The sequence below is a fragment of the Ambystoma mexicanum genome, chromosome 4p (assembly GCF_040938575.1).
Source record: "Ambystoma mexicanum isolate Mex_15411 chromosome 4p, UKY_AmexF1_1, whole genome shotgun sequence".
Classification (NCBI taxonomy): domain Eukaryota; kingdom Metazoa; phylum Chordata; class Amphibia; order Caudata; family Ambystomatidae; genus Ambystoma; species Ambystoma mexicanum.
Window position 1 is genome coordinate 311,557,492 of NC_090927.1, and position 13,406 is coordinate 311,570,897.

The window sequence follows — 13,406 nt, forward strand, 5'->3', positions numbered from 1 at the left end:
GGCTAGGGTCTCCGAGTACTTGGGATGGTCTGCTCCCCCAGGGAAGTTTGTGCAGGATGATCTCACGGACATCCTTGATGTTGGTCCCCCAACTGACCCAGTACTGCCGTTTCATATGGCTCTACAGAGAAGGGTGGCGGTGGCTTGGACTGCTCCGGAGAGTCTCCCGGCGGTGGGCAGGTCCTTGTTGCGAAAATATCGTCCAGCCAGTAGAGACCCCTGCTACTTGTGTAGGCACCCCACTCCAGAGAGTTTGGTGGTGCTGGCGGCCACGGCCCCGGCAAAGCGGGCGTCGTACCCTACCATCCCTCCTGATAGGGACGACAAACGTTTTGATGGCTGGGCGAAGAAAATGTTTTCTTCGGGTGGTATGGCGCTTCAGGCGGCCAACTCCATATGTGCCTTGTCTCGTTTCACACACACTCTGTGGAACTGTGTTGCGTTAGCGGCTGAACATATTCCCGAAGGGGACGAACGGGATGGTTTCCTTGCTATGGTCCAGGATGGTAAGGATGCCATGTGTGAGTCCGTTCAGTCGGGTTTGGACATGGCTGAATGCGTCAGCAGGTCCATGGCGGCGAGCACCGTGATACGCAGGTTTGCGTGGTTGCGGAAGTCGGGGTTTGCTCCTGATGTGCAGTCCCGGCTCCTCAACATGCCCTTTGACGGTGAACACCTTTTTGGCAGCAAGGCTGACGAGAGCCTTGAGAGGTTGCAGACCTCCAAAGCTGCAGCAAAGTCATTGGGCGCTGCAGTTCACCAACCTCTGCCTTTTCGTCCTCGGGGACAGCAATGGAGGGGTGGTTCCTTTCGCTATTACTCCTCCTTCAGTAAAGCGAGAGGAGATAGCAGTCAAAGAGGCCAACGCAGAGGTACCAGAGGTGGACGACAGGGTACCCGTGGTGCCAAGGCCGCTCGGGAAGTTGCCTCTTTGCCCTCAGGTAACGCTGCAGCCGCTACCACTCAGTCATGAGGCCATGTCCCATGGTTCGCCGGTTGGAGGAAGGCTGGCGCAGCATCTTGTAGAGTGGCATGCCATTACTTCAGATGTGTGGGTTCTGGAGATCATAACCCACGGCTACTGTCTTCCCTTTCGGCAGAGGCCTCACGACAATCCACCAGGGAACCTCTCTTTGAAGAGTCTGGATCCGCTCCTTGCGCAGGAAATTCAAGCCCTGCTGGAGAAAGGCGCCATAGAACTGGTGCCTGTAGCGGCGAGGAACAAGGGATGGTATTCCCCTTATTTTTTTATTTCGAAGAAAGACGGGGGATTGAGACCCATCATGGACTTGCGCGGTTTGAACAAACTCCTCAGGAAGGACAAGTTCAAGATGGTTACTCTCTCTCAAGTCCTCCAGGCCCTTCAGCTTCAGGACTGGTTGGTGTCTCTCGACCTCAAGGATGCTTACTTCCATGTGCCGATCCATCCCAAGCACAAGAAGTACCTGAGGTTCGCGGCTGGCGACTCGCACTTTCAGTTCCGGGTCCTGCCGTTCGGATTGACCTCCGCCCGAGGGTTTTCACCAAGCTCATGGTGGTGGTGGTGGCAGCGCATCTCAGGCAAGGGGGGATTCACGTCTACCACTACCTGGACGATTGGTTAATCAGGGGGAGCTCTCCCGAGCAGGTCCTGGATCATCTGTCCGTCACCTGCCACTCCCTTCACAGGCTGGGCTTCTCCCTCAATTTAAAGAAGTCCCATTTGACGCCAACACAGCGACTCCAGTACATCGGAGCAGTGCTCGACACTTCCCTGGGGCAGTGTTTTCCTCCCCAGGTGAGGGCTCTTCACATTCAGCAGATGGTGCACAAGTTTCAGCATGCCCAGACGCTCCCAGCGTTCGAGTTCTTGAGGTTGCTCGGCCTCATGGCATCCTGCATTCTTCTGGTGCCAGAGGCTCGCCTGCGGATGAGATCTTTGCAGTGGGCACTCAAGATGCAATGGTCGCAGTCCTCCGGCAGGATGTCGGACCCGGTTCACGTGCCGCCCTCGGTCGCTCGGGACCTTCTGTGGTGGGCCGTCAAAGGCAACTTGATGAAGGGGGCTCCATTTTGGCTTCCCTGGCCGGAGGTGAGGATCGTGACGGATGCATCCCTCACGGGATGGGGAGCTCATGCCAACGGGCTGACAGTCAGCGGTCGTTGGTCTCTGTCGGAGTCCAGACTCCATATCAATCTGTTGGAGCTGAGGGCGGTCAGGCTAGCCCTGAAGGCTTTTCTGCCGACTGTGCGAGGAAAGAGTGTCCTGATCCTGACGGACAACACAGTGGCCATGCACTACCTCAACAAAAAGGGGGGGCAGGGTCACTTCCTCTGTGCAGGGAGGCGATGCAGCTCGAGTTCTGGGCCATCCAGCAGGAAGTTTCGATCTCGGCAGTTCATCTGGCCGGAGACGAAAACGTGACGGCGGACGCTCTGAGCAAGCAGAGCACGATCTCTCATGAGTGGGAGTTGGCTCAGGAGATTCTCCTGGAGATCTTCGCCCTTTGGGGGACCACTCAAGTGGATCTCTTCGCCTCCAGTGTCAACTGGAAGTGCGAAAGGTTTTGCTCGCGGGAATTTCCTCCAAAAGGAGCCTTAGGAGACGCGTTCATGGTGGAGTGGTCATTCCCGCTGCTGTACGCGTTTCCTCCAGTCCCCGTCATCCCGCAAGTGCTGAGGAGGTTACGGAAGTTCGGTTCCCGGATGATCCTCATTGCTCCGGCGTGGGCTCGGAGGACGTGGTACCCGGACCTTCTCGACTTGTCCATCTGCCCTCCACGTCGTCTTCCCTACCGAGACGATCTGCTCTCACGGGAGGGGGGGTCAGGTTCTCCATCCAGAGGTCAGATCACTCAACCTTCACGCTTGGCTTCTGAAAGGTTGAGGTATAAGGATTGGGACCTCCCTGAAGACGTGATGGAGGTGTTGCTTTCGGCCCGAAGGCCAGCAACAAAGTCTCTGTACCGTTGCCGTAAGTTCTGTGACTGGTGCAGAGTTCAGAATGTGGATCCTTTTGCATGTGACATCCCCATGGTTCTGTCCTTTTTACTTTCTTTGGCCCACAGGGGCTTGCAAGTGGGTACCATTAAAGGTTACCTGGCGGCGCTGTCCATCTTTAAGTGCTCGTCTGAAGAGTGTTCTTACTTTAAAATCCCTTTAATTTCACAGTTTCTGAAAGGGCTCACTAATGTGTTCCCTCCGTCACCTTTCCTGGTGCCCGGTTGGGATTTAAACCTTGTTCTTAAGTTTCTTATGGGTGCTCCGTTTGAGCCTTTACATTCTTGCCCTTTGAGGCTGTTAACTCTGAGAACTGTGTTTTTAGTTGCGGTTACTTCCGCTCGCAGAGTGAGTGAGTTACAGGCACTTTCAGTTAAGCCACCCTTCACTGTATTTCACAAGGACAGGGTTGTCCTTAGAGTTCGTCCTTCTTTTCTCCCGAAGGTAGTGACAGAATTTCATTTGGCCCAGAAGGTTGTTCTTCCGGCATTCTATCCTCCTCCGCATCCTGGTAAGGAAGAGGAGAGGCTTCATAGGCTTGATCCTAGGAGCGCTTTAAGCTTTTATGTTTCACACATGTCCCGGGTCAGAGTGGACGATCAACTCTTTATTGGTTACGCTGGAAAGCGTTTGGGGCAAGCTGTGACGAAACAGACTTTGTCTCGCTGGATTATTTTGGCCATCTCAGAGTGTTATCGCTTGGCGGGTAAGGACCCACCGGCTGGCTTGCGGGCCCATTCTACCAGGGGTATGGCTGCATCTACTGCCCTGCAGAGGGGTGTTCCTATTCGCAACATCTGTGATGCAGCCACCTGGGCTTCAGTACATACATTTGTACGTCACTATTCCCTCGATTCCATCCGAGGACAGGATCTGGCCTTTGGCAAGGCGGTCCTTTGCTCTGCTATTTGATTGTCAATTCTAAATTTTGATTCTACATTCTTTCCCTCCTCCTTGCTCTGGTACTGCTTTGGGATATGGAATACGTCGGAGGACCCAATCCCCTCGAAGAACAAGTTACTTTCTTACCTGGTAACGTTCTTTCGATGGGATGGTCCGACGACGTATTCCATATCGCTCCCTCCCTGCCTTCCCCGCTGCAGAATTTCTTTTGCGATTGCAGCTTACGTTCCGCAAGGCTTTGTGTCTGACTGGCAGTTGACTAATGTCACACGTTCTGGGGGAAAAAACTACAACTGAGGCTACGGGCGTCGTGCGTCCTACTTATCACATCGGATGATGTCGGACGTCGGAGGAGGTCCTCGACGACGGCGCATCGACGTCATCGACGCAGGACGCAGACGCCGAAAAAAGTTTCCGAAGCAGCGCAGCTGTGGTGATTACATGTCATAGATATGGAATACGTCGTCGGACCATCCCATCGAAAGAAAGTTACCAGGTAAGAAAGTAACTTGTTCTTTTGGCAATTTTGGGGCACACGCGCAACAAAAATTTACCAAAACCGAAAATGTGTTGCCGCCATATTAACTATCTGGAGGAATATGCACGCAGCGCTTCCAGTACTTGTCACTATAATGAAGAACCTGAGCTTATTTATGTAATACATTTAATGTTAGCTGTCTATTACAAAGATCTAATTCACAATGTTATTAAAGGGCTAGGTATCGTCTCAGGTAGTGGCAATAATCTAAGCTTAAAATGCTGAAAAAATGAAGGACACATAAATGACTTTTTTTGCTAAAACTGTTGAATATCGAAAGAAATATGTAGGACGTTGGTTTTTTGTTTTAAAGGCCAGATGTTTTAAAGATGTTTTAAAAAGTGTGTTGCGCAACATGTTCAAAATAAATATAAGTTTCAAAGTATTGACCAACGTGTCTGTTTTAAACCTTAGGAGCATCCAAAATAAAAAAAGTTCGAAAGGTTGTTTTAGAACAGGTTGCAGAGAATTCTCCAGATCCTGATCCCCCACTTCTTGTTGATCACGACAGACTCAAGGTAATAGCATTATAAATGAAATGCAATCAATAATCACACATCCTTCCAATGAAAAGATTACATTTGTCAAGATGCATGTAACATTGTGCAGTGGAGTGTTATATTTGTAAAACTCTGAAAAGCTAAAATAGGCAATTCTTTTTGCCTCTGAATTTTATTTTAATCTCTAATTTCACAAACTGAATGTAACATTTTGAAAACGGAATTATTTGATAAATGTATTTTGTAGCTTCTTTAATTTTCGAATTGAATTATGCTTTTATTGGCATCTCCTTGTCAAATTTTTTTTTATTCCAACTGTTTTGCCAATACTTTTTCTAATATATGGTTGTACGTTTACATGTACGTCCATATAGGTACTCCTCTTGCAAACCTCTTAGTCAAAGGAGCACTCCTATTCTTTTACCAATGACAGCTGTCTGATTTGTTTTTTCCTTGGAAGTTTTTGAGTGGGGCAAACTCATGTTGTTGCTGCGTTCGTCGTTCGACTTACGTTTGATCTGTTTTGCTACACAAATATATTTTGGTTCCAGATGTTGTGCATGAGACACCATCTTATATTTAGTCCAACATATTGCACCTTGGTTGCCAAGTCTTAAGAAAGCATTTAGATGGGCGTATGTAAGTAGCCAGATACAGGCATAACACTCCCATCTTGGTCCCATGAGTAGAGTCCATTTTACGATTGGATTTTGTGGCCTCGGGTTTGGTCACATAAAAGATAAGACCAGGACTATAAGAGTTTACTCCCTACTTCAATTTCGACCTGGCCTGTGGCACAGAGAGATTTCAGCACTACAAACACGATTTCATGAAAACAAGGGCATTGGTAACACAGGCCCCACAATGTTAGAAGACTGTATATTTGTTAATGTTTTTTTTTAACATTTTTATTGGTTTTATTTTTTATCAACAACCAAAACAATATACAAACAACAAAACTGAGCGGTGCATGTCATACATTATTGAATATCACGTTTCTTGTTACATTACAACCGCTGCATGCCTTGTACCCCTCCCCTTAACTCGAGCTTACTCCATATTGCCTTCCGCCATTGTCTCATCCTGGGGTATTCCCTCTTCCGTCCCCTGGGAGGTATCGTCCTCGCTTGAACATATCTGGGTGGACCTGACCAGTATGGCAACTAAATGTTTCCAAGCCATCAATGTATCTGCCTCCTCCTGCCCTCCTTTACAGGCCGCTTCGGTCCATACCACCGTTTCAGTTTCGGCCCATTTCTTGAGATCATTCCACCACACCTCTAACTTTGGCCTACTACATGCCTTCCAGACCATAGCAATCCTACGCTTGGCCAGTATGTAAGCCAGGTCTTTGAGTTTGCTCACATGCTGTAGCTTGCATGGCCTGTAGAACCCCCCCACATACATGCACACACCGAATCCACATCTAGCGTGATCCCCCTTTCCATTAGGCGGTGGGCCACTTCATTCCAGAATTTACTAATTTCCGGGTATGCCTAGAACATATGGGTCATTTCCGCATTCACTTCTCCGCATTTGGGGCACGATTGTATTCCTGCGTTTTTAAAACAGGATATCCTCTTGGGGGTCATATATGCTCTGTGGGTTACATACAGCTGGATTTGTTGCAACCTTGCATTTCTGGACACCTTTTTGTGATATCATTGGGCTCTCTCCCACAGCCCGTCGTTCATGCACTCTCCCACTTCCTCCTCCCACTCCTGTCCTAACTGTGTTACCTCTTTCCCAATTCTGCTCCTCAATAGTTCATAAATTCGGGAGACCTCGTGCCCTCCCTCTGTGATGTCGTAGATAGTTTCAATGGTTGTGTCTGGCTGGTCTTCCAATATTATTTCAGACCACGTTTCTTTGACTCGTCGCACCAGTCTAGTATGTGTGATGTATTGCCCTTGGTGTAGGCCCATTTCTTATACCAGTGCTTCAAACTCCAGTATTTTCCCATCTTGCCATATATCGCCCATTGTTGCAATGCCCACCGATTCCCAGTGCGTGCATATTGTTTTCCTCAGTTGCACGTCCCCTTTAGCCAATGCTACTAGCAGTGTTTGCAGGGAACACGGGGTCGGGTTCTCCATGGCCTGGCAGACTTTCCGCCACATCTGCCATCCCATTTCCAGTATTTTCGAGCCCTCCTTTATTTCGGCTTTGGGTAGCCATATCCATTCTTTCAGGTAAAATGGGGAGCACTCTGACCTCAGTAATCTAGACTCCGCTGGTGGTTCTTCTGATAGCCATTTGGCCACATATTGTAGCTGACTGGCCCAGTAATATACCTCAAAATTGGGGAGTTTTATGCCCCCTTTGTCGTATGTATTTTGTAATTTCCACAGGGCTATCCTATTTCTAGTATTATACCAGATAAAGCCTCTGCTTAAGCTTTGGAGTTTGGCAAAAAAACGTTTCGCTATCATGTATGGTATGTTCCCAAAGAAGTGTATCAACCTGGGTAATACAACCATTTTCAACAGGGCCGCCCTTCCCACCATGGCCAGAGGTAGTTTAGACCAGAATCTCATACTGTTTTCTATATTTGTTATAGCCTTTTCTGTGTTGTGTTTATGTTCGTCCTCCACTGTATGATAAATGTCTATCCCCAGGTATCGGAAAGTTGTGGTCTCCCAGGGTATTTGTAGAATGGGTAATTGCTCCCGCGGGATCCCTTTATATCTTCCCATGGGAAATATGCACAATTTTTGGGGGTTGACTGTAATGCCAGAGAGCGACTCAAATCGCTCCATCACTTCTAGGATGTATTGCAGGTTTTCCTCCGGATATCTTAAATACAACAGCATATCATCTGCATACAGTGATAATAGGTGTGGCCCTTCCTTCGTATAAATTCCCACCTCATCATATTATTGTCTGAGGTGTATCGCTAGGGGCTCTAATGCAAGAATATATAACATCGGGGACCAAGAGCATCCTTGTCTGGTGCCCCTGCTTAGTTGCCATCTCTTCGAGATGACTGCTCCAGTCTTTACTCTGGATAGTGGTGAGCTATATAGTAATTTAACCCATTTTAGGTACTCAGACCCTATACCATATTCCCTCGAGGCCGATATCGGCCATGGCCATTTCACAGAATCGAAGGCCTTAACTGCATCCAGTGAGACTATAGCAACCTCTTGCGCCACACCCTCTGTCTGCTCCAGGACCCAGTGGAGCCTCCTGAGATTGTCTGATATGTTCCTATGTGGAACATATCCAGGTTGATCAGGATGTATAAGTTTGCTTATAACCCTTCTCAATCTCGCAGCCAGCACAGCCGTGAGTATTTTTCTGTCCTGGTTCAGCATGGATAACTGTCTATATGATCCGCGTTCCATGCTCGGCTTGCCAGGTTTAAGAATCGGGATGATTATTGCTTCCCTTAGGGATTCTGGGAGCGTTCCAATTTCGAGGGCTTCATTGACATGTCCAACAGCGGGGGAAGCACTTCAGTCTTAAATATTTTATAAAACTCGCTGGGAAGACCATCCGACCCCGGGGCTTTGCACGTGGGTAATTCTTGGACCGCTGTTTCTAGTTCCTCTAGTGTGATATGGGCGTCTAAGTTCTACTTTTCTTCAGCGCTCAATTTTGGTAGGCCAATGTCTTCCAAGATTTCCGCTATCTCGCTCTTTCCCTTCGTCTGTATCTTCATACAAAGATCTATAAAACTCGGAAAATCATCAAGAGCCCGTCCCTGCTCTTCCTGTATTGCTGTAATCGTCGGTCTCAGTGTTTCACTTTTGTACAGCCATGCTAGTAACCGCCCTGGCTTATCACTGCCGGCGTGTTACCTTTCTATGTATTTCCTATAATTTAGGTTGCATAGTCTTTCCCAATGCCTCTTGCATGATTGCTGTAGGAGGCTTATGATATCCGCCTTGTCTAAGGAGTCCGCTCCACTGCGCGTGGCTGCCTCGAGTTTCTTTTCTGCCTCTTGCAGTTCACGTAGTATTCCCCCTTGCAGTCCTTTGGATTTGGCTATCGCTGCTCCTCTTAACACCACTTTAAAGGCCTCCCATCGGGTGCCTACTGATTTGTGCTTCCAGTATTGTTTACAAAATATGCCACAATCTCCTTTCTTAAGTCTTCTCTAAACCCTGTGTCTTTTAGTGCTTCAGCTCTCAGTCTCCACTTCGGGATTCTGGCTCAGGGGGTGGGGGGTTGGGGGTTTGATGTTGCCATGCTATGACTAGTGGTTGTGGGATGTGTTAACCCACTAGGCTCTTCCCTGCGACATCCCTGTGTGCTGATGGTGCAAGAATCATCAAAATGGCAGCGAAAGACCTATGCGCGCCAAAACCTATGAAAATTGCGCTTTGAAACCGGAAATGATGGCTGCCAAATCTACTTTGCCTGTTGTCAGTAGTGGAAAGGAGACCCCACTGCTGAAACACATCACTGGGCTGCCTACCAAGGAAAAATGGAAACTGCATGAGAGGCAGTGCTTTCTTGAAAGAAACCCAGAAATTACTCTTAAATCCCTTTTTCTTGGTTGCTGAAAATACAACATACCGGTCCAAAACACCACAAAACATCCAATATCTTTGCTGGGTGTTACCCACCACTTCATTTAATGAATCAATATGAACATGCAATGTCATGGAAAGAGGAATCTATCATGAAAATATCCACAGTAAAAAGTGTGCTTGCCTGTGAAAATCTGTCAAAATATGGGCACAGTACCAGCGGCCGCCTGTATGAAAGCTGTCATTAGTTGCATCAGAAGCTTAAACTTGTGCAATTGAAATCAAATGTCTGAGAATTAAGTGACCTGTTATCAAAAGTAATATAGGTTGCAACTATTTAATCTCAATAGTGTAGAGACTGGAATTAGTGTTCTAGCTGCTTGTTTAAAAATTGCAAGTTTTATTTTAAACCAAGAAAAATGTAAGATATTTACAGTGAATTTAAGCTGAACTCAAAGTCACCAAAACCAGTTCCCCCCCAGCCTCCCCCAACAAAAAGCATCTTTCCTGCTTCCCACCAAAGTCAGGAACTTACACCTTTGTGTTGATTAAATCAGGGGAGGAGATCTTGGGCTGCAGCAGAAGTGGACAATGGACCTTCCTGGGCTGAAAGGATATGCAGATTGTAAAGTGTCAAAGTGGCCTCTGCCAGGAGGTAGAGGGAGGAGATTGCTCTTGAGCTGCAAGATGGAGATGGAGGCGGGGACATACACTTTTGTTGATTCACAAAGCACAGAAAGCATATTTTTGAAAAAGACTGATAAATGATTGTGCAAATTTGTAAAAATTATGGAATTAAGTGTTGTTAATGTGATTTTTTTTTTGTGCACGTTTAAAGAGGACCCAGAATTTCGAGTTTTGTAGCAATTGTATCAATGTCAGAAGCATGAAACTTCATACGGTTATGCCCATATATAATGCGCACATATGTCCAAAATTTTGGACAAATTAGATATCGTGTCCCAGACAAAAAGTGCGAAAATTTGTCAAATCCAGATCCAAGAACTCACAGCTACGAGGCTTGGATGAGGGTGTGCTCCACAAAATATGGGATCGATGTATGTTATTGGTATAAAGATTGTACAAATGTAAAGATGTATTATATGAAAAATAGATTTTATGTGCAAAAGGCAAAGGGAAGGATGTTTTGCCTCATAAACCACATCATCATGATGACACTATTTTTTCTCCTCCAATCAAGTGAGAGAGCAGACTTTAGCCAATAGACTACCTAGGGGGGTGCGCCTAGGATAATTCAGCTTACCCACCCCTTTATCAAACACATAAATGGAGACAGCTGAGGACTCAGAAAATACATTGATCCACCCACCATCTCGAATTTGGCGAAGCACTCTGAAGGAGAGCCATTCATACTCCTTGTTCCAGACTACAGAAACTTTGCAAGCAGAAAGGCTCAGAGCATAGCTGAACCACTTTCAGCCGGGCCTAACTTCCAGAACCCATCCCTCAACTTAAAGGGGAAACCAAAGAAGCAGCCAGGCTGTGCTGTAACTGCTTGCCTGCCAAAGAATTATCTTCATAACCAGAAGGCCAGATTAAATCCCAATTTGGCACCGTGCTGTGCTGTGAAGACCAGAGAGCCATTGCAGATCCAGTCCAGTCCCGTCGTGCTGTGCAGTGTAGACCAGAGCGCCTTGCTGTCCAGTCCTGCCGTCCGGTGTCCAGAGCGCCTTGCTGATCGCTGAACCAGACCAGTCCGGTGTGCCCAGCCGTCTGTCCTGAAAGTATCCCTGACCAGAACCAGAATCCCCGACGGTTCCATTCAAAATATTGGTAGTGAGTTATCAATAGTATAGGATTGTCACTAGCCTATGTACTGTCCATAGTCATCCCTATCCAGAAGTGTATTGTTAGAAATCCTTTTTGTCTTGCCTGAACACACTCTCTTATTCTAAAGTCCTTCTGTAATAATATTGTTAAAATCATCTTTGCCCTGATATATTGCATCTGAAGAAGGCAAGCGTCTCGGCTGGCAGTTGCCTTGATCAAGTGGCTGAGTATCCGTGTAGTTTGTTTCTTCATAGTCCATCCCTAGTGTAAAGAAACCTTGTTTGTATTTTAAAAGCGCATCCTTGTTTTACAATTTTGCCTCTTTCTGAAAAAAACGACCTCCATGAAAACGTCCATAACTTCTTCATACTTTATGCTAGAAACTAAACTTAAGTGTCTACTTGTATCTAACATCCTAAGCTTTCTAAAGAACCCAATACCGCATCTCAACTGCTTATAGGTTTTCCGCAATCGCGCTCACCGCGCACGGAAAAGTTTCCCGCAAATTTTTAGTTTGCCCAAAATCTATAACGTGTAAAACAGCTTTTCATTGTACCCGCATCAAAATTAAGTTTGCAACTTGCTTATTACTCTCAAATCATTGCTACTGTTGGTCTGAAACCATACAAAGCGGCTCCCCTTAGAAATTCAACAATTTCAGTGAATTAAACCATTTTCAGTGTTTTACCCATTTCATTCAAAGCCAACTTTAAAACCATTTTGACAAGTCTGCCAATCATTCCTGTTTCTCTCTTGTGTTTGCTGGGAGGAAATTGGGATTGATATATTTGCTTGAATTCTGCATTCCTGAAACCTGTTCTCTCTCCTTTAATCTCTTAATATTGCATATTGAGAGGATTGGGGGGTGTGCAGGGGGAAATAGTTACCACACTGCTATTTGATTGAACATACACAAGTATTATCTCTGTGCTGCATTGCTTTTGCCCATTATTATTCCTTGTGATTAAAGAGATTGTTTAGTGTGACATCACCCCATTAGTGATCATTGTATACCCATTAAAATAGTGTGATATATATTGTGAAATACATAAATAAATATTTTAACTTTGCAAACCAGCCTGTTTCCTGGTTCAGTGTGACCGGGGGATTCAAAGAGAGGGGCATGATATAAGTGGTACATCGTTCAGAATAAAAGAACTTATAGACACAAATAAATAATTAAGGGTTTCAGTTGTGCATCCCACGCTAGGCATTGACTTAGGTGAAGTGCCAGATTGAAATCACTTACATGGTGCGTGGTCTGAGCGAATTCACGCTCTATATTCTGTCTGTACTATCTCTCCTATCATGTCCAGGGAGGCAAACAAGTAATCTAACCGTGTATACAAATCATGTGGGGCAGAGTAGTGTAAATAGTGTCTGTCATCTGGGTGGTGTAACCTCTACATGTCTTCTAGCTTAAAGTCTTCCAACAAGCTTTGCAAGGTTATGGCTGCCGGGGTGGGTTTGTCCAGTTTCCCATCCGACCTGTCCATTTTGGGATTTAGCGTGCAGTAAAGTGGCCCGCCCATATAACTGTGCCCCCCCTTATTGTTATAGGGTCTTAAAATAAGCCACAGTATCTTGGGTCGGGGCGTATGTGTTAATAATGCACACCTCCCTGTTTTCCACTAGTCGTCCTATCGTCACCATCCTCCCATCTGGCTCCACCGCTGAATGTAGCAGCTGAAAAGGGACATGAAGTGCCACCCAGGTGATTACACCTCTAGCATGTGCAGTGTATGTTGCTCCTACTGTAGTTCCTTTCCACTTTCTCCCAATCGCCTCTTGATTTTCTTTTGTAAGATGGGTTTCTTGTAGTAAGGCGATGTCTACCTTTTGCCTCCTCAAATACATCATAATTTTGTTTCTTTTGAGATAACAATTTACTCCCCTGACGTTCCAGGTAACTACCTGGAGTTCCCCCATTTTTATCCATACCCAGTTCTGCTCTTCTCCCTTTTTGCCCTCTGTGTCTTGCGCTTCAGCGCTTGGATGTAAGCCCGTTCTTTTATTAAAACCACTGCACACCCCCAAACTCCCCTCATATCCCCACCCTTCCCATTCCCAACTGTTGCCTAGCTCCATCCCTGGATCTCAGGCCTACCCGCATCTAGTACCTGTCCGGCGGTGCCGATACTAGGGACACTGCATGGGATTACCACACTATTGGCAATCCAACTATCCTATCCATAGGGGTATAAGAGTGTGTCCGCT

At 46.5% G+C, this 13,406-nt stretch overlaps 1 protein-coding gene across 4 annotated transcripts in view; it reads left to right on the forward strand.

The window, feature by feature from the left end:
* ATAD2B (ATPase family AAA domain containing 2B) overlaps nt 1–13,406 on the forward strand; it is a 3,113,054-nt gene that overhangs the window by 2,886,776 nt on the left and 212,872 nt on the right. For all 4 annotated transcript variants that reach the window (XM_069605879.1, XM_069605877.1, XM_069605876.1 and 1 more), the window contains exon 26: nt 4,835–4,938. In XM_069605879.1, the coding sequence (XP_069461980.1) occupies nt 4,835–4,938 (104 nt within the window). The remainder of the gene's footprint in view (nt 1–4,834; nt 4,939–13,406) is intronic.